The 27426-nt window shown below is 42.0% G+C and overlaps 1 protein-coding gene across 4 annotated transcripts in view; it reads right to left on the reverse strand.

Annotated features, from left to right (window-relative positions):
• MDN1 (midasin AAA ATPase 1) overlaps nucleotides 1-27426 on the reverse strand; it is a 176220-nt gene that overhangs the window by 99857 nt on the left and 48937 nt on the right. For all 4 annotated transcript variants that reach the window (XM_066254274.1, XM_066254272.1, XM_066254273.1 and 1 more), the window contains 17 exons: nucleotides 23311-23522; nucleotides 22239-22342; nucleotides 16674-16818; nucleotides 16090-16186; nucleotides 13928-14041; nucleotides 12951-13098; nucleotides 12556-12666; nucleotides 10739-10890; nucleotides 10052-10230; nucleotides 9276-9484; nucleotides 8641-8787; nucleotides 7725-7866; nucleotides 4957-5091; nucleotides 4736-4874; nucleotides 4010-4148; nucleotides 3605-3735; nucleotides 1125-1269 (listed from right to left, as the gene is read on the reverse strand). In XM_066254274.1, the coding sequence (XP_066110371.1) occupies nucleotides 1125-1269; nucleotides 3605-3735; nucleotides 4010-4148; nucleotides 4736-4874; nucleotides 4957-5091; nucleotides 7725-7866; nucleotides 8641-8787; nucleotides 9276-9484; nucleotides 10052-10230; nucleotides 10739-10890; nucleotides 12556-12666; nucleotides 12951-13098; nucleotides 13928-14041; nucleotides 16090-16186; nucleotides 16674-16818; nucleotides 22239-22342; nucleotides 23311-23522 (2449 nt within the window). The remainder of the gene's footprint in view (nucleotides 1-1124; nucleotides 1270-3604; nucleotides 3736-4009; nucleotides 4149-4735; nucleotides 4875-4956; nucleotides 5092-7724; nucleotides 7867-8640; nucleotides 8788-9275; nucleotides 9485-10051; nucleotides 10231-10738; nucleotides 10891-12555; nucleotides 12667-12950; nucleotides 13099-13927; nucleotides 14042-16089; nucleotides 16187-16673; nucleotides 16819-22238; nucleotides 22343-23310; nucleotides 23523-27426) is intronic.

The following is a 27426-nucleotide window of genomic DNA, read 5'->3' on the forward strand; positions in this document are numbered from 1 at the left end:
TTCTGTCATATTTTGTTTGAAACTATGGAATATTTTTTCTCTTCAGAGTATTTCTTGAGGCACAGTGATATAATCTTTCTTCTTATGACACTGAAGAAAATCAGGCCCAAAATAGGCTTATATTTCAAGCACCCACCAAGTTACCAAAAATCTAAATTGCATTTATTCACAATCAAGCCCTGGTTCTTCTCATTATCCATGACCTGCTACCACTCGACCCTTTTCCTAACTTTAACAGACCAGAATCCCACACACGATGCGGACTTCTCCACTGAGAGTCTCTGCGACCCTGAAAGCCCCTAGTCTTGGGGTGTTAAGACTCTGGCTGGACCCTAAACCACCCTCTGAAGAGCAGGAACCAACTCCACCCTTTTCTTTCCAACCGTCTGACAGTGACCCAGACAACCCTCGGAAGAACAGATACATTCCACCTGCAGAACCAAGAGGTTCTCAGCTGTGATTTCTTTTTTGACTCTAAAATCATTCACAGAGCCACACCTGTGTTTAAGAGCGTAGGCTCGGCCCTGGCCAGTTGGCTCACCTGGCGTGCGGAAGTCCGGGTTCAATTCCCGGCCAGGGCACACAGGAGAGGCGCCCATCTGCTTCTCCACCCCTCCCCCTCTCCTTCCTCTCTGTCTCTCTCTTCCCCTCCCACAGCCGAGGCTCCATTAGACCAAAAGATGGCCCGGGCGCTGGGAATGGCTCCTTGAAAAAAAAGAGAATAGGCTCTACTTCTGACTCCACCTTCCACCTCCCTCTTCTCTCTGTAAAATCAATAAATAAGTAAATCTAAAAAATAAAAGGAATTTCATTTTCAACTTCTCTCGGAGCTCTAGAAGAAGCTTCACATGTTACAGTGTTACAGTAACATGTGAAGACCTGGGTAAAATGACTAGAACAATAAAATTTCAGGTACATTCACAAAGTTAAGATGTCAAATAGGAAATGCTCATCTGTTAGAATGATCTTTCAACCTTGTAATAATTCTAAAAATCTTTCTGGATTTTTACTTTTTACCCAACATAAAAATTCCAAATGCATTTTTACATACTGCATTTAAAGGTGCCAACGAGCTATGGCCAAAAAAGAAAAGCAAAAATTATGCTTGGGGAATATGGTTTTACCTCCTTTTTTCCAAAGTCGCCCCCAGGGTTCATGGTTGCTAAGATACGAAATTTCTTCCCAGCAGTCAACAGCTCTACCTCATTATCCTTGTCCTCTAGGCTGCCTTTTTCAGCTAAAATCAGAGACTTTTCTACTTCAAGAACACTGAAAGACAGAAAAAACAGTAGAATATGAAGTTAGAAAAGGCTTGTGCATTCTTTCTATTTTGGGGTCTCCAATGTTCTTCAAAAAGAAAAAATGTTATCTCCTCTGCTGAGCTTTCACTGTAATGGTTCCCAACCACACATTTTAAAACGACTCAAATTATCCCAAATCCTGTGTGACAAAACAATATTTCTGATAAAAACAAAAATAATTCCTTTTTCCATGCGTGCCCTTATTAAGGCGTGTGTTTTAAAACTGAGCGTCTCGCCTGACCTGTGGTGGTGCAGTAGATAAGAGTGTTGACCTGGAATGCTGAGGTCACTGTTTCAAAAACACAGGCTTGCCTGGTTAAGGCAATACGAGAAGCACCTACTACAAATTGATGCTTCCTGCTCTCCTCTCCCTTCTCTCTTCCCTCGCTCTCAAGTCAATAAAGATAAAATCTTTAGGGGTTTTAAACTGGCAACCACAGTATTCCAGCTTGACACCTGACCCACTGCATCATCACCAGTCAGGCAGGCTGACCTCAACATTAGCCCGCCTGTGGTGGTGCAGTGGATAAAGCGTCAACCTGGAAACACTGAGGTCGCCGGTTCAAAACCCTGGCTTGCCTGGTCAAGGCACACATGGGAGTTGATGCTTCCTTCTCTCTCCCTTCTCTCTCTCTTTCTTTTTCCTCTCTACAATGAATATTTTTTTAAAAAACCTTTTAATAATGAGTCTTGCATGCAAATGTTCACAGCAGCATCATTAATAAAAGTAAAAACAACCCCAATATTATCAAATGGTGAATGGATAAAAATATATAGTATAATCACACACTGAAACACTATCAGGAATAAAAACAAACCAACTAAGAATAGGCCTCAACATGAATAAACATCAAAACATTAACGCAAATTGAGAGAAGAGACCATTTATATAAAATGTCCTGAAAAGCCTGACCAGGCAATGGCGCAGTAGATAGAGCATCAGACTGGGATGCAGAGGACCCAGGTTTGAAACTCCAAGGTTGCCAGCCTGAGTACGGGCTCATTTGGTTTGAGCAAAGCTCAACAGCTTGAGCCCAAGGCCAATCGCTTGAGCAAGGGGTTACTCGGTCTGCTGTAGCTCCCCCCTCCAAGGCACATATGAGAAAGCAATCAATGAACTAAAAGTGCTGCAACGAAGAATTGATGCTTCTCATCTCTCTCCCTTCCTGTCTATCTGTCCCTATCGGTCCCTCTGTCTCTGTCACAAAAAATAAAATAAAATGTCCTGAAAAGACAGATCTAGAGACAAAAAGTAGATTAAGTAGCAGGTGACGTCCGAGATAAACTGTAAATGGACATGAGGGATCCTTTAGGGGGGACAGAAATGTTGTAAAAATGGATTGTGGTGGTTGCAAACAGTAAATTAACAAAAACTCATTAAACTATACATTTAAAACGAGTGCATTTTGATATGTAAATTATATTTAAAGAGAGAAAAATAGGTACACATTAATATTCATATTGGTCTGAGGTTTTGAGAGGCTTACAGTCATATCTAGTATGTTGATTCTAGTTCCTTTAAAAAATAAAAATCAAGAAAATGGCCATATTATTTGCCTTAATAAAGAAATTTAACTTAGGCTCATTTGTTTTAGCCTAGCCATCCCACAGTCCCATCTTCCTGATTATTGACAGCAAAACAGGAAAACTAGGCCTCTTTCTTTAAATTTTTCTATTGATTTGAGAGAGGAAGGGAGAGAGAGGGAGGAAAAGAGAGGAAGGAAAAGAGGAAGGGAGAGAGAGGAAGGGAGGAGGGAGAGGAAGGAAGAGAGAGGAAGGGAAGAGGTAAAGGAAGGGAGAGAGAGGAAGGGAAGAGGGAGAGAAAGAAAAAGGGAAGAGGGAGAGAAAGAGAGGAAAGAAGAGAGAAGGGGGAGGGGGAAGGAGGGGAGAAAGTGAGGGAAGAGGGGAGGAGGAGAGAGAGGGGAGGCAGGGAAGATGGGACAGAAGAGAGGGGCAAGGGAGAGAGAGAGGGAGGGAGGGGGAGAGGGTATGGAGAAGTATCAACTTGTTGTTCCACTTAGTTGTGTACTCATCAGTTGCTTCTCATATGTGCCCCAACCAGGTGCTCACGATCTCAGTGTGCCAGGATGATGCTCTATCTATTGAAGCACCTGGCCAGGGCCAAAAACTAGGCCTCTTAAAGGAGGTCCTGCGTGCTAAGGCAAAAAAATAAATTAAAAAAAAAATTATTAACTCATTAGCTTTTCAAATATTTACATTTGCATTTTCAAATATTTTCTATGCACAAAAATTAATACCTATAAAAACAAGATCAGCAAAAACATCAAACACAGAGGGTGTACCTGTTAAGTCTTTCCAGGACAGAGTCATCAGCCAGCGAGATCTCATCCAAGAGAAAAAAGCCGTCCTCCTTCATGGCCAGAACCAGAGGCCCGTCATGCCACTCAAAGAGTCTTGCTGTGTCAGTTTCTTCCTACAATTTGGAAAAGGAGGAGATGAAATGAAAGGGCAGGTATCCACAAGACGGCACACATGTAACTAACTGATGTCTGCTGGAAGAAGTGGTCATTCAGCCAGAAAGTCAAGGACTAAGAACACGGGACAGGTCCTGCACAACAAAATAAATCTGAAGATACTTATCAAACCTAGAATCATAAGCCCCACCATGCACAAAATCCCACAGTTGACTCATGCACAGAAGTGCAGTCCTTCAAAGGAATGTACACATCATCTGCTATTCGACAAACCTTGTCCTGTCGCTTCTGTCTCACCGGCCGCAGCCCCCCCAGGAAGTCTGAGGTCTCCATGTGTAAGTGGCAGTTGACTGAGTATAATTTCTGATTTGCTAAGGCTGCGAACACCTGACAGATGGTGGTTTTTCCACACCTGTCAGAGAGACACACCAGATTAAGGAGCATGAGTTCTAAATACACACCCACAACACCCCAGTCAGCAAAATGGGGGAGCCCCAGTGAGAGCTTCACTGCAGAAACAGACAGTGCTGGCCAACACAGACTGTCTGCATCCTGGCCCAGGGCGCACCTCCCCCAAATGCCAACACCCTGCCCTGTTCCTTATCCAGAATGGGACACACGGCATGAACTCCATCCTTCCTGTTTCTACCAACCACCACCAGGGTGGGGAAAGAAAGCTATCCTTACAGACTTTCCACACACACCAGCACATGTGCTGCTCTCTTCCACAGTTATAGAATTCGTGTCACTGTTTAAAAGAATTAAACAGAAAAATAGCCCCAGTGACAATGATGCAAGAAATCATTCTTTTCTATCACAAAGGTCTACAGGTAAGGGAAAATAAACAACAGTAGATCCCTTACTGCTTCTTAAAAAGAAGAGGGAGGGAGGGGAGAAAACAAGGAAAAAAAGACTGCTTTCCTGATGAGTCCTTCGGAGATAAGTAACCCTATGGAACTGAACTGAACCCTCAGAGTCAGTATGGTCACAGGACTTTACCCAGTGTCTCCAACTAACAACACCGGTTCACTGAATTCCAGCGCCCTTCCCACCAGCACTGCCAGTCTCCGCATGCTCTCGGTCCACACGACATGGCTGACCTTGGACTCCAATGTGGATATCTGAGTAGACAATTTACCTATCAAAGGTAGAATAAATATTTAGGTTCCAACATGAGTGTAATTTAATTCATTCTCTTCTGGATATTTTGGCCTACTCACTCAGCAATTTTAGGACATTTTCTTTGGAGAAGAGAGACTGAGGACACAATTTTTTTTTGAAATGTTTTTCAAGGACTTCTTGAATCACATCAACCTCCTCCTGCTTTCTGACGCGGCCTGCCAGAAGCATATAACCTTAAAAAAAATAAAAATGAGGAACCGTCAAGTGTCAATACCAAGGGATGTTGATAATATAAAACAATAGCAACTCACATTAGTTGCTGCAGGAGAGGAAATCTGAAGAACTACTTTGGAAAACTGGGAGAAACTACATCTAACCATATGCCTGCCCATGATTCCAGTAACATGACTTCTAAGTAGACTCAACACAAATGGACGTATGTGTACCAAAAGGCATATACAGCAATGGTCAAAGCAGCTTTATATATAATAGCTAAAAAGTGGAGAGGTCCAAATGCCCATCAACACGAGAAGGGCTAAACATATTATAGTATCTCCACACAAAGGCTTATAACACAATAACAACTTTTTTAAAAATGAAGTGCACATAACAGCATGGCTGTATCCCACATTAGAATGAGTGAAAAGAAGCCAGACCCAGGGTCATGACACTACTTAGCTAAAACTCAAGCACAGGCAAAACCAATCAGTGGTGATCAGTATCAAAGCAGTGGCTACCCTCCTGATGAGGTGAGACTGGCAAGAGCCATGAAGGACTCTTCTATGGTACCAGAGGTATCCTAAGTCTTGGCCTAGGTAGCGATTTACGTATGTACATAGGCAAAAAATACACTGAGCTATACATGAAATAACAGAGCTTTACACAAGCTACTATATATTTCAATTAAAAAGTTTTTAAAAAATGTGTTTCTTCATTGATACGTGAAGACACATGTAGCCCCATGTTCATTGCAGCACTGTTCACAGTGGCCAAGACATGGAAACAACCAAAAAGCCCTTCAATAGAAGACTGGATAAAGAAGATGTGGCACATATACACTATGGAATACTACTCAGCCATAAGAAATGATGACATCAGATCATTTACAGCAAAATGGTGGGATCTTGATAACATTATAAGGAGTGAAATAAGCAAATCAGAAAAAAACAAGAACTACATGATTCCATACATTGGTGGAACATAAAAATGAGACTAAGAGACATGGACAAGAGTGTGGTGGTTACCAAGGGTGGGGGGGGAGGGAGGACATGGGAGGGAGGGAGGGAGAGAGTTAGGGGGAGGGGGAGGGGCACAGAGAACTAGATAGAGGGTGACGGAGGACAATCTGACTTTGGGCGAGGGGTGTGCAACATAATTTGATGACAAAATAACCTAGACATGTTTTCTTTGAATATATGTACCCTGATTTATTAATGTCATCCCATTACCATTAATAAAAATTTATTTAAAAAAAAAAAAAAAAAAAAAAATGTGTTTCTTGGCCCTGGCCGGTTGGCTCAGCGGTAGAGCGTCGGCCTGGCGTGCGGGGGACCCGGGTTCGATTCCCGGCCAGGGCACACAGGAGAAGCGCCCATTTGCTTCTCCAACCCCCCTCCTTCCTCTCTGTCTCTCTCTTCCCCTCCCATAGCCGAGGCTCCATTGGAGCAAAGATGGTCCGGGCGCTGGGGATGGCTCCTTGGCCTCTGCCCCAGGCGCTAGAGTGTGTGGCAGAGCGACTCCCCGGAGGGGCAGAGCGTCGCCCCTGGTGGGCGTGCCGGGTGGATCCCGGTCGAGCGCATGCGGGAGTCTGTCTGACTGTCTCTCCCCATTTCCAGCTTCAGAAAAATAAAAAAAAAATAAAAAAACTTGGAAAAAAAAATGTGTTTCTTCTTCTATCCTTTACCAGTAAAGATGAGAAAGTACAATTCATGGGTTAGTTTTATTCAGTCTCCTTGCTATTTGATTAACCACCCTATTAATGACTCATCAACACCTTTTAAATCAGAACATTCTGAAATGCTTCCTGTCCTATCATGGAGAAGAACATATAAATTCTCCCCACAGATTAAACCAACACGACCAATGCCGAGTCTCAAGTAACACTCCTGCCTTCTCTCAGGACTGATGTTACCTGACCAGCCAGTGTTCTATGGCTCTCAGGCACAGCACCCCTCTCCCGTCACCACTCGGCAGATAAACGGTCCAAAAGACACCACCAACCACCTGCCTAAACTCCTAAAGGCACTGTGCCTGTATCCTGACACCCACATGTGGTCACCTGAAGGAAATAATGAGAAAACCTTGGAGACCAGAACATATTAGCACAGAGGCCTGCAGAAATAGTACCACTGCAAAGCAGTTGAGACTTGAGGAAGAAAGGCTCAGTTTCTGAAATAACCAATCACAATTTGGGCAAGGTTTGTTTAAATAAAAAACTTGGTCCTGGCCGGTTGGCTAAGGGGTAGAGCGTCGGCTGTCATGTGGAAGTCCCAGGATCGATTCCCGGTCAGGACACACAGAAGAAATGACCATCTGCTTCTCCACCCTCCCCGATCCCCTTCCATCTCTCTCTCTCTCCTCTCCCCTCCCACAACCATGGTTCGAATGTTTCTAACAATTTGGTCCAGGCACTGAGGATGGCTCCATGGCCTCACCTCAGGCACTGAAATAGCTCGGTTGTGGAGCAACGGAGCAGCGGCCCCAGATGGGCAGAGTATCATCCTATAGGGGCTTGCTGGGTAGATCCTGGTTGGGCGCATGTGGGAGTCTGTCTCTCTGCCTCCCCACCTCTCACTTAATAAAAAGAAAAAAAAAAGCCTCCCATTTGCTTTAACTTCAGTTCGAGAGCATCTGACTGAAAGCATACCATCATTGGCTAAATGCTGCAGCCAGTCGTAATCCTTCTCGGTTGGTTCGGCCAACCTGTATCTCTCGGCCCAGCGAAACAGATCACGGAGGGTGATGAAGCCCTGCTTCCCAGCAAACACCGAGGAACTTCTGCGACAGGACTATTAACAATCAAAGCAAATGTGAAAGAACAATGTCAAGAATAAAATTTACACAAAATTCTTAACAAATTTAAGCTCCCAGTAAAGCACTCAATCCACTGATTAATTTTTTAAGACATAAACAGGCGTAATCATTTGAAGAAAAATGCAAACTCATGTAATAAACAAAGAAATTTCATCTTATACGTCATATAAAAAAAAGATCACGAATACAAATGTGGGCAAACGTGCAGGGAAATTAACTCCATAATGTGGGACCATAGCAGTAAAAATGTCATTTATTTATAAAGTTCCTCAAAAGTAATTTGACAGTGTTTAATTCTGATAGAGAACACTTTAACCCCATGAAGTAAACGGGGTATTTTGGAAAAGAAAAACACCACTGTAGCTCTGCAGAACTGACAAGGAAGTGCCATACAAAAGGGCCTCTTCAGTTTTGTCCATACAAGAAAACATCCCTTTAAAAAATGAAATTGCAGTCTGCTTATGCCAAACTCTAACCGAAACAAAATGTTCCAAAATTATCCACAAATAGAATATTTTCATTACATGTAACTATCAGAAATTTTTTTCAACATATTAAATTCTTGATTTACAAAACAAAACCAAAAAATATGCACAAGATGCATTTTTAAGGCAAGATCTTTACTCTGAAAAAAAATAATAAATGGAAAAACAGCTGTTTCTACCCAAGGAACCTATCAAATTTTAACTACTAAGTCTAATCAACACATTCCTTTAGAAGCTAAGTTAGGTGACAGAGAGATAGAATACCTGAAGGTCCAGCATGACTCTAACCAACTTGCTGCAGTAAGAGGGCGGCAAACTACACCGCTTGTGCAAGATGGTTTCCAGCTCAGAACTCGGCAATTCATCAAAGTGCAATTCCACAAACCGATTCCTAAAGGCTCTAGAAAGCATCTAGGAAAGGCACAGAAGAAACAAGATAAAAAGGGTCTTTTCATCTAATTTCCAAAATGGAGCCTCTGCTATTCACCAGAAAAAGAAAAATCTCAGGCCCTGGCCAGCTGGTTCAGTGGGCAGAACACCGGCCCGGTGTGCCAGTGCAGTGTGTTCCCAGGTTCGATTCCCCGGTCAGGGCACACGTGAGAAGCTACAATCTGCTCCTCTCCCCCTCCCTCCCCCCTTCTCTCCCTCTTTCCCTCTCGCAGCCAGTGGATCGGCTGGTTTGAGCACCAGCCTCAGGAGCTGAGGATAGCTCCGTTGATTCAAGCATCAGCCCCAGACGGGAGTTGCCAGGTGGATCCTGGGCGGGCCCATGCAAGAGTCTGTCTATCTCTCCTCCTCCTCTCACTTTAAAAAAGAAAAAGAAAAATCTCAGTCTTCCCAAGATACATTTACTACCTGATAAAGTAACAAATGGGAGCAAGGGGACAAAGGCCACATACCTTTCTGCCTCCATAAAGGCCTGGGGGATTCTGCGTTGCAAAGAGCATGAACCGAGGGTGAGCTTTAACAACTTCTTGTGTCTCTGTTATGAGCAACTCACGGTTATCATCTAACAGTCTGTTCAGTGCCTCCAGCACATCAGTTGGGGCCAAATTTAATTCATCTAAAATAATCCAGTAGCCCTTTCTCATAGCATCAATAAGAACACCTTGGAGGAAATAAACACTAAGAATTAGTGCATAAACTAGTCCAAAATTTTATACAAGTCAACATATGCTAGATCATTAAATTTCAAAGCAAATTACTCCCTGTAGCTAGTCATGCCCCCAAATAATTTGTGATGCTGAATATCAAAATAGCATAATTTTCAATTAAAATAATCTTTTATATTTCATACAAAGGAGGGGGAACCAGGCTGAAAAATATCACATTTCCAACTTATTTTTTCCCCTGCAGTTGAATTTCATTTAAATCATCACATTTGCACCTCAATTCTCAGCTTCCCTATGTTCAATGCTCACCCTGTTCGAGTTTCTACAAAATGAAGCAATTCAACTGCACTCTTCAAAACTTGGCCCTAATCCTGCCTATAGCTGCCAAGATCTTAGTGGGCCCAAAGGAAGCTGGACCCCTAACATCACTCCTTAACCACGATGCAGCTCAGGGAGAAGGGAAAACCAGCTGTGCTAGCAGCAGGCACAGCGCCTCAACTGGGGAGGATAAAAGTTACTTGGGGAAATGGATCTAAAAGAATGAAATAGAACAATAACCTTACCTTCTTTAAACACAAGCTTCCCTGAGGAGTCAGATGTGTAGCAACCAATGTACTCTTGAATATCTGTGTGCTCGTGATTGTTAATCCGCACACAGTGGTTACCAGTAGCTGCGGCCAGCCACCGGATCAGGCTTGTTTTGCCAACTGATGTCTCTCCCTGAATCAGCACTGGATAGATTCTTCAAAAGATCAGCCAATAAAGCCAAGCAATTAAAAGAAAAAAAAAATACCCCGGAATTAATTAAAGTAACGTTAAAGAAGAATGTATCATTTAACATCACCATAATAGAATATTTTTATATACCTATGTACTATTAATGGAACATTTTTTAAGCCTTGAGAAATTTCTATGTAAAAATAGTTCCTGAGAATACACTGAATAAAAATTCCAAACTCCTTGTACTACTTAACAAATAATGAGTGGCACTAACTTAACAAATAATGAGTGATGAATATTCATCAACAAAATACTAAAAAGCAGCCTTAAAAATGGCCAAAATAATCTGAATCCATATGGCTCCCACTAAAGATGCAACTAGAAACAATGACTGGTGCCAGGAGAAAAGTGTCAGCTCATTGAGCCAATAAATATAATAGAGCACTTTGAAAGGTAAGGAATGAGACTAGAATGTCATCAGTGTCTATGATGATGAACCCTCAGCACAGCGAGAGAAAAGCTCCACACACCCTGCAGAGACCACTCGGACTATATCTCTCAGGTTCAGCTTGACGGAAGGTGTGAGGGTGTAAGTCTCATCGATTGCAGGTTCCTTGTCTCCCACCGAAATCCAGTAGCCTTCAACCTGAATAAGCCGACCTCCTTTTGGTTCTGGAATATGCTAAAAGACACAAAGTTAAAGAAATAACCCACAGTTCAATGAAAATCTTGGCCTTCTTTCAAAGAGGGGTATAAAGTAGGAAAAGAAGGTGTCACTACCTAGTTCTGGATGTTTTCAACATTAAAACCCATGGGTGAAACATAAATATAAAATTACTTTGCCTAACCAGTGGTGGCTCAGTGGACAGAACATTGACCTGGGCTACTGAGGTCCCAGGTTTAAAACTCCGAGCTAGCCAGCTTGAATGTGGGCTCACCAGATTGAGCATGGGGTCTGTGACTTGAGCGCGGATCAATGACATGACCCCATGGTTGCTACCTTGAGCCCAAGGTCGCTGGCTTGAGCGAGGGGTCACTGGCTCAGCTGGAGCCCCCCCAGTCAGGGCACATATAAGAAGATGAACAACGGAAGTGCCACAACTACGAGTTGATGCTTCTCATCTCTCTCTCTCTCTCTCTCTCTCGCTAATATAAACAAACATACAAATAAATAAATTACTTTGAGAAATAAATGAGAATAAAATAATGACATTTACTAGTTTTTAAATTCAAGTGAGGATAGGTAAATTTGGATGAAAACTTGAGTCAAAATTACTTTTATTCACGTAATTGCTCAGTTTATCAATCAGTTCTCTTACCTACAAAAATTCCAACTCTCAAGACGAAGTTTGGTCAAAAATATGTACTTTATATAAACCACATTGCCCAAAATAGGGCCAGTGTTGTACTGAGTGAAGGAAACTTCGCATTATTCCATCTATCCCCTGGAATACTTTAAAAATAAAAGCAACTCCCACTGAAAAACTAATCTATTACAGGTAACATTATGGATAATACCTTAATCTTTGAAGATACAGTGAAATTTTATTATACTGATTCATACAAAATTACTATATATTTTTATAAATGAAAATGGTCAAACAGTGGTCAGATCTATAGCTTCAAAAAAGTGCTCTTCTAGAACACTTAGTCCCCTGGTTTGAAGCTACAGTCTAGTTAAGCTAAGAAAAGAAGTTACAAAACATTCTTATGAGATGGTCCCACTTATATCATTTACATTAAATACCTATTAGGATTAACCTTGAGACACACACACACAACCAGAATTCAGATGGAAAGGACTATCTATAGCAGTGGTAGTCAACCTGGTCTCTACTGCCCACTAGTGGGCGTTCCAGCTTTCATGGTGGGTAGTAGTGGAGCAACCACAGTATAAATAAAAATATAGATTTAACTATAGTAAGTTGTTTTATAAAGATTTATTCTGCCAAGCTTAGCGAAAATCCAACATAAAGTACTTGGTAAATAATTATTATTATATGCTTTAAATTGCTGTAACTCTGCCTTATAAATTTTATAAAGTAAAGTTACTTCCCTACTTTATAAATCACCATTACTGTGGAACCGGTGGGCAGTTAGAAAATTTCACTAGTAACAGAGATATAAAAGTGGGCGGTAGGTATAAAAAGGTTGACTACCCCTGATTAATAGGATTTAAATCTCCAAAGAGTAAGATTATTAGGAATTTCTATCATTTCATATTTAACATTTTGAAACAGATTTATGATTAGAAATAAGTTTTGTAAAAAAAACCAAATAGTTCAAAATTTGATAATTCAGCCTTTCATTTGTTAAATAAGTCAAACAACTAAATATATATACATACCTGTTTCAGCAGACTTTTAACACTGCCCGAGACAATGTGTTGACAAATAAGCTTCTGAACTATTGGGTGTGATGTTCTGTCAAGCTGTGTTAGGAAACCCAAACAAAAGCCCTAAAAAAAACAAAACACAGAAATGCATAAAACTAATAAGTCATAATAACAAGACAACTTATTTCAGAAACAAAAATTCAACCTCGTGGGTGGACCTGGTTCCCGGAACAACTTTTAATATAACACCATGTTAGAAAACAGGTCAGAGTAGCTCTGGTATAAAATGTTCTGGGCTAATCTGACTAAATGGAGAGCATAAGCAAACCTGGAATATGCTTCCCTACTCCTGCCCTCCCCACACTGAGTCCATCCACCCTCCGTCCAAACCCAGACTTTAGAAAGACCTCATAGAGCGAGCGCTGGATGTTGCTACATGGATTAGAGGCTGCAAATCGCAGGGCCCTGCAGAGGGTCCGAAGGCTGTAGTGAGGTCTGTGGCCAGTCCCATCCACCAATGTTGTCCTGGATTCTTTCCGCACATCTCTGTAGAAGCTACAAAGAGGATGAACTTCAGGTGATTTTACTAAGTAATAAGTATTTATCATTTTGCTATTGTTCCCATTTTTCTACAGAAGACCCAAAAGCCATTTTTACAGACAAGGTGACCAAGCTTCCAACTTCCTAGAGAATGCATCAAAACCTCTCTTTTTAAAATCCATTTTCACACACTCAGAGGTATTCTTTCAAAATAATAAATAAAGATCTATCAATATTCCTTAAGGATGGAAGGAAAGAAGGAAAAAACTTCAGATTCTTAATGAAAAGATACTGAGAGGTGAGAGGGCTGTAAATGAGAAAACACTGCATCAAACAGGTGCAGTAGAGTCGGCTCTACTGAGAGGCAAGTGCAAATCGGCGAGGAATGAGCACACAGGAAAACAAGGCTTTAAAATGGATACGGCTATAAAGAACCATGACAAAATGTTAAAAAGCATGAAGATATAGTGACCAAGTACTTGTATCGTTACCACACACTTTAGAAGTTAGAAGATGACCTGATGCAAAAGTTTCAGACTAAAATATAAAATGACAGACATTCATGACCAGCTACCACAAGATCAAGTGTAACCAAATTATGTGTCACAAGTGAAATCCAAATTCTTGTCAAACTGGGCTTTGGTCTGCCTCTTTACAACTTCTATATATACTTTCTTGTGTTAACAAAATCTAAGGGAGTGCATAAGGGTCCAATTTTAAAAAAGAAATCTAATTAATGATCCTTTCTCCCCAGGTAGAAGAAAAAAAAAAGAAAATAAATAGTATGAACAAAGCACACATATGTTCAAAGGAAAGGTCTAAGGAGAACCTGGAAAACACCTACTTTATGATTCCCTGCACAGTGGTCTTGCTTACACTCAATCCTTTCAGATAATCCGCAACAAGAATCTGTAAGTCCTCTTTACTTTCCAGTTCTTCTACATAAAGTTCTGTGAACCTGTAAGACAAGTATTAACCATTTTTAGTAAGTTAACTTCTGGCAATAAAAAATGAAAATCAGAAGTTATGTAAACTCACTTTAACCACTTCTAGTATAAAATATAATATAGTCTTTCTCCTTAAGATAGATAGACCATAATGAAATAAACAATGATGCAACTACCAAAACCCTACCACTACTTCCCCTTAAAATGAAGTCTTCTACTTACAGTTCTTGCAAGAAACTTTCAAAAATAAGACTTTTTTTTGCCTCATTTTCAGATTGCATATAAGTATATGCAATAAAGGCTCTGGCCGGTTGGCTCAGTGGTAGAGTGTCGGCCTGGCGTGCAGAAGTCCCGGGTTCGATTCCCGGCCAGGGCACACAGGAGAAGCGCCCGTCTGGTTCTCCACTCCTCCCCCTCTCCTTCCTCTGTCTCTCTCTTCCCCTCCCGCAGCCGAGGCTCCATTGGAGCAAAGATGGCCTGGGTGCTGGGGATGGCTCCTCTGCCCCAGGCGCTAGAGTGGCTCCGGTTGCAACAGAGCAACACCCTAGATGGGCAGAGCATCGCCCCCTGGTGGGCGTGCCGGGTGGATCCCGGTCGGGCGCGTGCAGGTGTCTGACTGTCTGCCCGTTTCCAGCTTCAGAAAAGTACAAAAAAAAAAAAAAAGTATATGCAATATAAAATACGTGACAAAAAAACCTTCACCATGAAAAATGATTGCACCAAAGAAAAGCACGTATTTGTAGTTTATAAAATTTTGCTAAGAAGCTTTTATTACTTTCTTAATGGGAGAGGAGATCTAAAACTATTTTAACAGTTTTAAAACTTAAAATTCAACAAAAAGTTACCAGTAATATGGTCATGTATCTTTTCCCAAGACTACATACATAAAACACCAATAACTAAGTACCTTGTTCGTGTCAGTGAGGGCTTAATGCTAAAAATTGAAATTTAAAAGACCTTCTGCAAATCACCAGCCTCATTCAAAAGGACTTTGTTCTTAATATGTACTTATGCTATTATACTATGAAGTTTTTCTAATAGCCACAATGCCATTTGAACAAGAAAATTTTTTTTTTTTTTTTGTATTTTTTCTCTGAAGCTGGAAACGGGGAGAGACAGTCAGACAGACTCCTGCATGCGCCCGACCAGGATCCACCCAGCACGCCCACCAGGGGCGATGCTCTGCCCACCAGGGGGCGATGCTCTACCCCTCTGGGGCATCGCTCTGCCACGACCAGAGCTACTCTAGCGCCTGGGGCAGAGGCCAAGGAGCCATCCCCAGTGCCCGGGCCATCTTTGCTCCAATGGAGCCTTGGCTGCGGGAGGGGAAGAGAGAGACAGAGAGGAAGGAGGGGGGGGGGGTGGAGAAGCAAATGGGCGCTTCTCCTGTGTGCCCTGGCCGGGAATCGAACCCGGGTCCCCCGCACGCCAGGCCGACGCTCTACCACTGAGCCAACCGGCCAGGTCCTATTTTTTTGTTTTCAACATTATCCATGTGCCATAAAGTGTCATAACAACCCAAAGGGAAAACTCTCCACTGTTCTTGAGTTTTCTACATTCCTACCACCTAGAGAAAGTAAAGGAATATGACAAGATTATAAGTAGCAAAGAAATTTCATGCACTATTACAGGGTTTGGTTATGTTAAAATTATTTATACTAATCGATAACTAAAAAAACGTCTCCAGCCTGACCAGGCGGTGGAGCAGTGGATAGAGTGTCAGACTGGGATGCCGAGGGCCCAGGTTCGAGACCCCAAGGTCACCAGCTTGAGCGTGGGCTCATCTGGTTTGAGCAAAAGCTCACCAGCTTGGACCCAAGGTCACTGACTCGAGCAAGGGGTTACTTGGTCTGCTGAAGGCCTGCAGTCAAGGCACATATGAAAAAGCAATCGAACAACTAAGGTGTTGCAATGCTCAACGAAAAACTAATGATCGATGCTTCTCATCTCTCTGTTCCTGTCTGTCTGTCCCTGTCTATCCCTCTTTCTGATTGTCTCTGTAAAACAACAACAACAACAAAAAAAAAACATCTCCATGAACTAGGTCATGTCCCCTTACCTGTTTCTTATTCCTGGTGGGAGATTTCTTTTGCCAACGTCAGTTGCTGGATTCATAGAGGCAAATAAACGGAAGTCAGGATGACGAACCAGTGGTTCTGTTAAAAGAAAATTATAAATTCTCTACAACCTGCAAAATCGAGTCATCAGGCACAGGTCCACAGGTCAAATAACTCTGCCTCGGGCTCAGCAAAGTTGATGTTGGTTGGTCAAACCATCCCTGACTTTTCTGAAACCCCAGTGGAAGTCAGCTTCTAGACCTATGTACACAACTTAATCTTATGCTGCCATTCTACCACCTTTTTTATAGGTGTGGTTTTCACTATCATTTATCTTTTCTCACCTATTCACAAGCATGTATTTTTCTACTAATTGTGCATGTCTATTACCTACTACACAAATGTCTTGACAAATTATCTTATTCTTTGAATTCCCCATACCACCTGACTTCTACAGAGAACAGATATCTATAGACTAAACAAATCCAACTGGGCAGCCCATGTAATCCACCTAACTCATAGATTCTTATAGTAGAAAGGTCAAAAGACCTGGCAGCAAGTCAGAGTCCAAGGGGTCAAGTCCTACCTGTGTCCCCTCGATCAAGCAACACCAGCGAGCCAGAGGAGCCTTCAAGTAAACCACTGAGACATTCTAATGTTTCTGGAGCAGCCAGGTTAATCTCATCGAGCAACATCCACTCTCCTTTCTTTACAGCCTGAGCTAATGTACCCTGAAGAAGATAAAGTAAAATGGTAAGAATCCAGTTCAAATAAGAACACAGTCACAAAAAAAGTTATATAAGCAGGGTTAGAACACAGAGGCAAGGCCAAACCTCTCCAACACGAAGGGCTTATGCCCTCCATGCCAAACGGCTGCCCAGTGTTAACTTGTTTTAAATGTCTAAAAGGATCAAGGGGATCTCCTCTTTGATCCTAACAGTGAGATGCAATAAACTAGATCATCTCATTATATGGATATGAGATAAATGATAACAATATTATTTAGGTGTTTAAAGGCACCCAGATTGTTAGTAACAGCACCCAAAATAAATACAGGGTCAAACTATGACTATACCAAGATCAGATAAGGACTAAATCAAAGATGTGCAGTGATTGAAATACGCAGCCTTTCACAGTAGCTGAAAAATATCAAAATGAATCTTTCTAACTATTCTGTACTGACTTAGGATCTGAGTTCTATTTCAAGAGTATCAAAAAAAAAATCTTACAGTTAAGACATCAAAACCTGAACTGTTTTACTATTATTAAGACTGCTCTATACTTTTGTTTTCCTAATGATCCCGACAAAGAATCTTCTACAAATTTAATGTAAAAAAAAAGAACAAAATATTAAACTTCAGTGTAATGCTAAGTCATGAAATAGGTATAAACCCTCCTTTGAGAACACTTGACATTTTAATTGGTTATTTTAGAAATAATTATAGTAGGATTAAGCACTGATCACCAAATTTCCCACACGGATGAACAAATGGTTGCGTGACCTCCTGTCATACTAAAACACCATCTCAGGTAAGATTCCCACCCTCCCTTAGGATGTGGTCTAAAGAGTATCACAGGGACAACTGCGGATGAACTATTTCAGCAGTTCCTCCTTCTTCAAAGACTTGTATGTCAACATAGAGCTCCATGTTTCATAGGACATACTCGAGCTCACTCCATGCTCCCTGGAGCTTTAGCACAAAGAAATGCCCTTGTTGATCAAGCCATCCAAAAGAAAATTATTTGGAGCAACCATGACAGAGCGAACAATTCAGTCTCATACTATTCATCACCAGAATGCTGCAGCCCTGTGTAAGCAGCTTCAACTTTCTCAGGAAGCAGCACGGCAGATTGGTAAATCCTGTCCAAGGTGTCCTATCTGCCCCTTCATTTGGAGTTAACCCTCAAGGACCCCTACCAGGACAACTTTGGCAAATGGATGTTACTCATATACCTTCATTTGGCAAACAGTCCTATGTCCACGTTACAGTGGATACTTATTCTGGATTTATAGTAACCTCTGTCAGAACAGGAGAGGCTGCTAAGCAGGTTATAGCTCATTGTCTGTATGCATTTTTCTATTATTGGATTTCCTAAACTGGTTAAAACTGACAATGCTCCTGCATATGTAGCAAAAGCATTTACTGTATTTTGTCAAATCTTTCGAATTATGGGTATTTCTTACAATCTTTAAAGTCAAGGTATTATTAAAGCATACCCAGCAAATATTTTAAGGTCAATTTAAAAAAATTTAAAAGGGGAGTCATACCCTGGAACTCCTATGGGTCTACCATATCATGCTTTTTACTTAAAAAATTTTAAATTTCTTTTGAATGCTGATAAACAGGAGACGTCAAATCTTCTTCTCCTGCAAACTTCTACCTTCTTTTATTTGATCCAGCTAATAACACTGTTTTGTCTTTTTCCAAATAGCTTCAGATATACGGAAAAGGTTTATATAGGTGGATGTGGATCCTCAAACCCCTCAGCGAGATCTTCTGAGCATGGCCTTTAAGGTACCAAGAGGCAGAAAAAGCCCAAAAGAGAGCAGGTGAACTACCAGCTTTTAGACTATGCCCTTAAAGGCTCCAACACCCTAAAGAAGTCTCATAGGAATTCATCTGGGTCCTGCTTCAATAGTGAATAGGAAGGTCATTGAGCTAAAGCCTGGCAGGCTTACAAGCCTTTGCTGTGAGGAAAAAGGGACACTGGAAGGTAGGCTTCCCCCTCGCTCCTCTAAGGGAGGGTTCAGTCTCTTCCAGCCCTGCTCCAGCCACCTATGACCTAACCTTGCCCAGAAAGCTGGGGTTTGCCACTGAAGGCTGAAGGTGCCCAGGGCCGTCGGCCCCATCTACGACACTGTGGACAAGCCTAGGGTATTTCTTCCAAGCAGGTAAACTGATCTCATTTGCACAAGTGCTACTTAACTATGTCTTGTCTGAATAGTCAGGTTTTTTATTCTTCCCTCAAAGATCTCTGTTGTGGGTGTTGATAGTCCTATTTTCTGCTGCTTTGTTTAATATATAGTGTTTCCTTTATTCCTCCTACCTCAATGCCCCACTTATATTTCAGGCTGGGACCTACTCCTAACTTAGAGCTCTCTCTCTCTCTTTTGCCAACTTCTATTGTGAATTTACCTTTGCCACCCAGCTTAGTGTATCCCAAGGTTCTCTTTACTACGCCACAGTTGCAGAGCTCCAGGGAAAAGCACCCTGGTCTCATCTCCCCAGGCAGAGAACAGAAGCTCCATATTCACACATGCTGATGGCTTTTCCAGTCTACCTGAATCATTACCAGCTAGAAGCAGCGGTCACTGGGACTTGGACATGAGCTGCAAAGTATAGAATTGTGACAACAATTCCAGTGCCATGCAGACTTTTCCTGGACTCCTGCTCCTTGTGATAGCTCCTAATGGACTGAACTGGGGTTGGGTTGCATTCACAGGGATTTGGAATGGTGTTGGTGCCAACTTGGACTTGGTGAACATGTTAAGGACACTACTCTTTTATGGATTCTTGCTATATTGGTCAAGAGTTTGCTTAAAGGCTTTAATCACTGTAAAAAAAAAATCTATATATCCATATATCTATATATCTATATAAGGTCTACCGGAAAGTTCTGTCCATTTTTTTAATAAAACAAAATACAAATTTTTCTTACTGTCAATAAACTTTGTTAAATAATATATTTCCACACCAATCCTATCTCCCGAATATGGTCCGAAATGATTTGCTGAGCTGAATTAAGCCTTTCTGCGATATCTGATGTTGTCAGAAAAGGTCTTGCTCCAACATGGTATTAACAACATCGTCATCGATCAAAGATGGTCGCCCAGAACGTGGCTTATCAGAAAGGTCGAAATCACCTGTTTTGAATTTTTCGAACCATCTTCTGCATGTCCTATCAGAAACTGTACCTTCACCAAACACTTTCAATAAATTTCTACATGCTTCTGTAGCATTTCTTTCTTGTTGAAATTCGTATACAGAACAGTGGCGTAAATGAACTTTATCAGTAGCCATGGGTACACTATTGCTTCACACATAAGACTAACGTGAATCAACTTTGTTTTAGTTAATTTGCTACGTCAGTATGTATACATTAAGTGATAAAAATAGAGAGGCACACATGCGCCAAATAAACATGTGCTTACATGTTGAAACTTGTGATAGAAACGGACAGAACTTTCTGGTAGACCTTTTATATATATATGACTGGATAAAGAAGATGTGGCACACATACACTATGGTATACTACTCAGCCATAAGAAATTATGACATCGGGACCTGACCTGTGGTGGCACAGTGGATAAAGCGTCGACCTGGAAATGCTGAGGTCACTGGTTCGAAACCCTGGGCTTGCCTGGTCAAGGCACATATGGGAGTTGATGCTTCCAGCTCCTCCCCCCTTCTCTCTCTCTGTCTCTCCTCTCTCTCTCGCTCTCTGTCCCTCCCTCTCCTAAAACGAATAAATAAAAAAACAAAAACAAAACAACTAAGCTTTAGAAATGATGATGTCGGATCATCTACAACAAAATGGTGGGATCTTGGTAACATTATACGGAGTGAAATAAGTAAATCAGAAAAAAACAAGAACTATATGATTCCATACATTGGAGGGACATAAAACGAGACTAAGAGACATGGACAAGAGTGTGGTGGTTATGGGGGGAGGGGGAGGGGCACAAAGAAAACTAGACAGAAGGTGATGGAGGACAATCCGACTTTGGGTGATGGGTATGCAACATAATTGAATGACAAGATAACCTGGATATGTTTTCTTTGAATATATGTATCCTGATTTATTGATATCACCCCATTAAAATTAATAAAAATTTATGTATAAAAGACGACAAAAAAAAAGAGTATCATAGAAACAAATTTTTAAAACTAAAAACTGTAAAAGTTTAAGTCATGAACATTTAATTAAGCTGATCTTCCCTAGAGACTCATAGGACAGAAAACAGCAGAGCTATCCATGCTCTAGAATCAAGGAGGCCTAAGTGGACAGACGCAAACCCGGGCGCTTGCTCTGGCTCTCACACAGAGCTCAGAAACAAGACGCAAACCCGGGCGCCTGCTCTGGCTCTCACACACAGCTCAGAAACAAGACGCAAACCCGGGCGCTTGCTCTGGCTCTCACACAGAGCTCGGAAACAAGACGCAAACCCGTGTGCCTGCTCTGGCTCTCTCTCTCACACAGCTCGGAAACAAGACGCAAACCCGGGCGCTTGCTCTGGCTCTCACACGCAGAGCTCGGAAACAAGACGCAAACCCGTGTGCCTGCTCTGGCTCTCTCTCTCACACAGCTCGGAAACAAGACGCAAACCCGGGCGCTTGCTCTGGCTCTCACACGCAGAGCTCGGAAACAAGACGCAAACCCGGGCGCTTGCTCTGGCTCTCTCTCTCACACAGAGCTCGGAAACAAGACGCAAACCCGGGCGCCTGCTCTGGCTCTCACACACAGCTCGGAAACAAGACGCAAACCCGGGCGCTTGCTCTGGCTCTCACACGCAGAGCTCGGAAACAAGACGCAAACCCGGGCGCTTGCTCTGGCTCTCTCTCACACACAGCTCGGAAACAAGACGCAAACCCGGGCGCTTGCTCTGGCTCTCACACACAGAGCTCGGAAACAAGACGCAAACCCGGGCGCTTGCTCTGGCTCTCTCTCTCACACAGAGCTCGGAAACAAGACGCAAACCCGGGCGCTTGCTCTGGCTCTCACACACAGAGCTCGGAAACAAGACGCAAACCCGGGCGCTTGCTCTGGCTCTCTCTCTCACACAGAGCTCGGAAACAAGACACAAACCCGGGCGCTTGCTCTGGCTCTCACACACAGAGCTCGGAAACAAGACGCAAACCCGTGCGCTTGCTCTGGCTCTCTCTCTCACACAGAGCTCGGAAACAACGCGGAGCTCACTAGCTGTCCTCAACTGCCAGCTTTAAAAATAGCTGCTCAACAATACTTTACCATTTCCATTAAGAATATCTTTCAAAATCTCCCCCCATTAAGTGTTTATTAAGTCTTGAACAGTAAACACTAAAAATAGCTACACAAACAGAATGTAAAATAGAAGCCTGCTTAAAACTTGCATTTAGCATAAAATTGACAGTTTCTTGACCTTAATAATTAGTAACTAAGGCAAAAGTACCTCTACAAATGCAAACAACAGGGTATTTTCAGTCATTTTCATCTGTTGTTGGGCATGGGTGAGTCTAAGACCAAATGCTTCCCATTTTTCTTTTAGGAATAACCCTAGAAAAGAGTAAAAAATTTAACACATATTTTGAATTGTTTATATATATATATATATATATATATATAATTTAAACACAAAAACCATGCAATTAACAAAACATAAAAATCAAACATTTCAGAAGTATAAAATAAGTCCAAACACTTGCTAAGTGGGTCCTGGACGGTTGGCTCAGTGGTAGAGCATCAGCCTGATGTGTGAATGTCCCGAGTTCGATTCCTGGCCAGGGCACACAGGAAAAGTGCCCACCTGCTTCTCCACCCCTCCCCCTCTCACTTCTCTTTCTCTCTCTTTCTCTAGCGAGTTGGTCCCAGGCGCTGAGGATGGCTCCATGACCTCTGCCTCAGGAGCTAAGACCTCAGTTGCTGATGACACAGAGCAACACCCCAGATGGGCAGAGCATCGCCCAGTAGGGGGCTTGCCAGGTGGATCCTGGTCAGGGTGCATGTGGGAGTCTGTCTCTGCCTCTCCTCCTCACACTGAATAAAAACAACAAAAGACTTGCTAAGTTTTAGCCAGAATGCTAGTTAACACATTCATATGTACACATATTAGTAAACATATGTATTCATATGTATATGTATATATATAATTTATCCCTCACAACAACCCTCTAAAATAGGCACTCTTATTTACATTTTATAGATGAGAAAGCATAGAGAAGATAACTAAGCTACCAAAAGCCCCACGGCTATGAAATACTGCTTTTTAGAAATAACCTCTTTTTCTATGGAAATGTGAGTAATCACTAAGTGGTACTTATACATCCACATACCAACCTTTGATTCTTCTGGGAATCATGCCTTGAGTCATGGAAGCAGCAATACTTCAAAATTAGTAATCTTTGCTCTAAGTCCTAGAAAGCTCCAATTTGTATTGCTTCATTTCTCCCCCAAAATCTTTCCTAATTCTGTTAATTGAGCACAGCCTCAAGCCCTCCCACTAGCAGCCTGGGTCACATTCTTACCAGTTTCATTCTCTTTTCCATCCTTGCTGACAGCCGACTTGTGCACGTGCTGCATTAGTCTGAGGAGATCATGCCACCGTTTCTGCCTGTAACAGGTCTGAATGTGCCCCAAGAACGTGAAGTTTTGCTTCTTGGAAAATGTCTGGGCAAAGAGTTCCTCAAATGCTTCCCGTAAAGGTAGCCAAATAAGCTTATGGTCCACTGGTTTGTAACTAAAACAAATGGCAATTGTAATACACAAACTACTGAAGACAACAGAACAGAAAACCATAACTTGGAAAACAGGAATAGGTCTATGATTTCCTTTACTCAAAATCAGAAATAATACCAAAATACTTAAAATGTATTAAAGTTTTCAATCATAATGTATTTTCTGTATCGTGTTTAAAGAGAGTATACTAAAGGTAAAAACTAGTATTAAACATTAAAAATTTTTGAAATTCCTAGCTGGGCACTGAAACACATCATTTATTTTACTAACATTTAAATAAACATCATGTATAGGGCTTAATAATAAATCATTTTATTACAATCAACAAAAAACTTTTCAGAGTATTTTAGAATAAAAATATAACCATATTATGAAAATGACTTAAACAGAGTGAACTCAGTTCATGCCGTCTCAATGAGGGAGAGAGGGTACTGCTCCCAAAGAGATATTAGCCAAAAAAATCCTAGATATTACCCTCCACAGCTCAACTTTTTATTCTATACTATTTAATTTTTTAAAAACATTTTTTTATTTTTTGAGACAGGGATAGACAGGAAGGAGGTGAGATGAGAAGCATCAACTCCTAGTTGCAGAACCTTAGTTGTTCACTGACTGCTTTCTTATATGTGCCTTGCCTGGTAGGGGGGCTCTAGCTGAGCCAGAGAACCCTGTTCAAGCCAGTGACTTTGGGTTTCAAGCCAATGACCTTTGGGCTTAAGCCAGTGACCATGGGGTCATCTCTATGATCCCATACTCAAGTCGGCAACCCCGTGTGCAAGCCGGTTGACCTGGGGTTTCGAACCTGAGTCTTAAGCATCCACACTGACGCTCTATCCAGTGCACCATTGCCTGGTCAGGCTTTTCCATAGTATTTAAATTCTCTCTTATTCCTTAGCATTTTATTTATCTGGCTGGCGAGTTAGGAAATTCATTTAAAATAATTTTTAATTTAATATTCGGGGGTTGAAGTTATTAATAATGAAAAGAGTCAAGAAACACTGCTCTAGCTAAACAGTAAGTTGTCTTGAGTAGCACTAATTAATTACTCCCAGAAAATCTCAAGTATACAATTTCCCATAGCCTAAAATACTAAATACTACAATTCAAAGATGGTAACATAAATTTATCCAAGAAAAATAACAAGTTGAGAAATGAAACAATACCAAATATGCTTCAGAGCAGTCTAGCACTTTGGAGAACTCCCAGATACTATTTACTCACTGGCCTGTGATGCAGGAATAATGAGGTGAGTACAACCCCATGTCCTGATACTGAGAATCTATATCAAAGAGTTTGATTCCAGAAATAGAAAGTATAAGAACTTAAAACATTTTTACTTCCTAGTGAGCACCAACGCATTAGTAAAGACATCTGTTTACTCCATGTATTCAACAAAAATGCCCTGAGTACCTGTCATGTGTTAGGCACCATGTAAGTAAGACCCACAGGTCCTGCCCCTCTGCAGTTTACAATCTAATCAAATGCTGTGTGGTGGCTAGGGCTGGGCCGCAGAGCTGAAGGAAGGCTATTATGTCAGAAAAATGCCACTGCCAGATTATGAGGGGCTATACAGGTCAAAATAAAGCCTTTGTATTATATTCTAAATGGACTAAGAAGCCAGTGGAGGAATTTGAGGAAGAGGTGATGTAATCTGATTACACTATAAATGGAATCACTGTGGCCTGACTTGTAGTAGCGCAGTAGATAAAGCGTCAACCTGGAACACTGAGGTCGCCTGTTCGAAACCCTGCACTTGTCTGGTCAAGGCACATATGGGAGTTGATGCTTCCTGCTCCCCCCCCCCCCCCCAGTTCTTCTCTCTCTCTCTCTCTCCTCTCTAAAATGAATAAAAAGAAAAAAAAATGTAATAAATAAATAAATAAAATAAAAGGGTCGCCGTAACTACTAAATGGCAGGTGCACTTCAGGGAGCTTAGGAGTGGAAACAATGGTGACAGATCCATGTACTGGACCAGGCAAAAGGAGAGAACCAAAAAGAAAACAGAAGTGCTAAGAAATTAAAATATACATGACTTAAATAAAACTGTTAGCCTTAAACATAGTAGTATAAATGGAAAAGGAGGGAGGGAGGGAGAGAGAGAGAGAGAGAGAGAGAGAAGAAGAAGAAGAAGGAGGAGGAGGAGGAGGAGGAAGCATCAACTCCCACATGTGTCTTGACGAGGCAAGCCCAGGGTTTTGAACCAGTGACTGCAGCATTCCAGGTCAACGCTTTATCCATTGCGCCACCATAGGTCAGGTCCAGAATTTTTTAATTGAATTTATTGAGGTAACATTCAAAAAGTCATACAGGTTTCAAGTGTACAATTCAAAAAATCATCACCTGCACACTGCACTGTGTGCCCACTGCTCCACGCAAAATCTCTGTCCCCACTTATTTCCCCCCTTCGCCCATCTCCACCAACCCCCAGTCCCCTTTCCCTCTGGTTATCACCACACTGTTATCAGTTTCTATGTGTTATATATATATACATATGTTTTCTGTCTAATTCCTTTACCTACTTTCATCCAACCCTGCACACCCCTCCCCTCTGACAGCTGTCAGTCTGTTCCATGCATCCAAGCTGAGGCAGAATAATGACCAAGAATACAGATGTTCAAGGCAGACTACCTGGGTTCACACCATGGACCAGCCATTACCTGGAACACAATGCTAAACCCCTGTGTGCTTCACTTCTCTCATGTATGAAATGGAGATCATGAACAGTCTGCGTCTCACGGTTGTTAAGGACAAGTGGACTGGCACAGATAAAGGATTCAATTCAGTGCCTGGCACATGAGTGCCACATCAGTAATTTTTATATAAATTTTTTTAATTTATATAAAAAAATTTTAAGGCCCTGGCCTGTTGGCTCAGCGGTAGAGCGTCGGCCTGGTGTGCGGGGGGACCCAGGTTCGATTCCCGGCCAGGGCACATAGGAGAAGTGCCCATTTGCTTCTCCACCCACCCCTTCCTCTCTGTCTCTCTCTTCCCCTCCCGCAGCCAAGGCTCCATTGGAGCAAAGATGGCCCGGGCGCTGGGATGGCTCCTTGGCCTTTGCCCCAGGCGCTGGAGTGGCTCTGGTCACGGCAGAGCATCGCCCCCTGGTGGGCAGAGCTTCGCCCCTGGTGGGCGTGCCGGGTGGATGCCGGTCGGGCGCATGCGGGAGTCTGTCTGACTGTCTCTCCCCGTTTCCAGCTTCAGAAAAATACAAAAAAAAAAAAAAATTAAGTGTTAGCTGTTATAATCATTACAGTTACTAATTGGTTCAGTATACTGAATTCATGAATGAAGGAAGTGGTTTAATATTTCCAATTAGATTTGAGTTCCTTAAGAGAAAATTCCATTCATTTCAAGCTGAACATAGTTCTGAAAATTAAGTCAATACATATTTCAAGTAAGTGATTAAAAATGAGCAAACATACCTACATCTCACAAAAGAAAAAAAGCAAAATGAACTATGACACTAACCCTCAATGAGAACTAACCTGACACCTGGGAGAACTGGTGACGCGGTGTCTGACCCAGTATAGAGCAGGGTTTCCAGTGTCTTCTGCAGAGAAAAGTTGTCTCAAGAGCAGCCTAGCCTGACCAGGCGGTGGCACAGTGGATGGAGCGTCGGACTGGGATGTGGAGGACCCAGGTTCGAGACCCCGAGGTTGCCAGCTTGAGCGTGGGCTCATCTGGCTTGAGCAAAGCTCACCAGCTTGGACCCAAGGTCGCTGGCTTGAGCAAGGGGTTACTCAGTCTGCTGAAGGCCCACAATCAAGGTACATATGAGAAATCAATGAACAACTAAGGTGTTGCAACGTGTAATGAATAACTGATAATAGATGCTTCTCATTTCTCTCCGTTCCTGTCTGTCTGTCTCTATCTATCCCTCTCTCTGACTCTCTCTCTGTTTCTGT

The sequence above is a fragment of the Saccopteryx bilineata genome, chromosome 1, assembly GCF_036850765.1.
Source record: "Saccopteryx bilineata isolate mSacBil1 chromosome 1, mSacBil1_pri_phased_curated, whole genome shotgun sequence".
NCBI classification, from domain to species: domain Eukaryota; kingdom Metazoa; phylum Chordata; class Mammalia; order Chiroptera; family Emballonuridae; genus Saccopteryx; species Saccopteryx bilineata.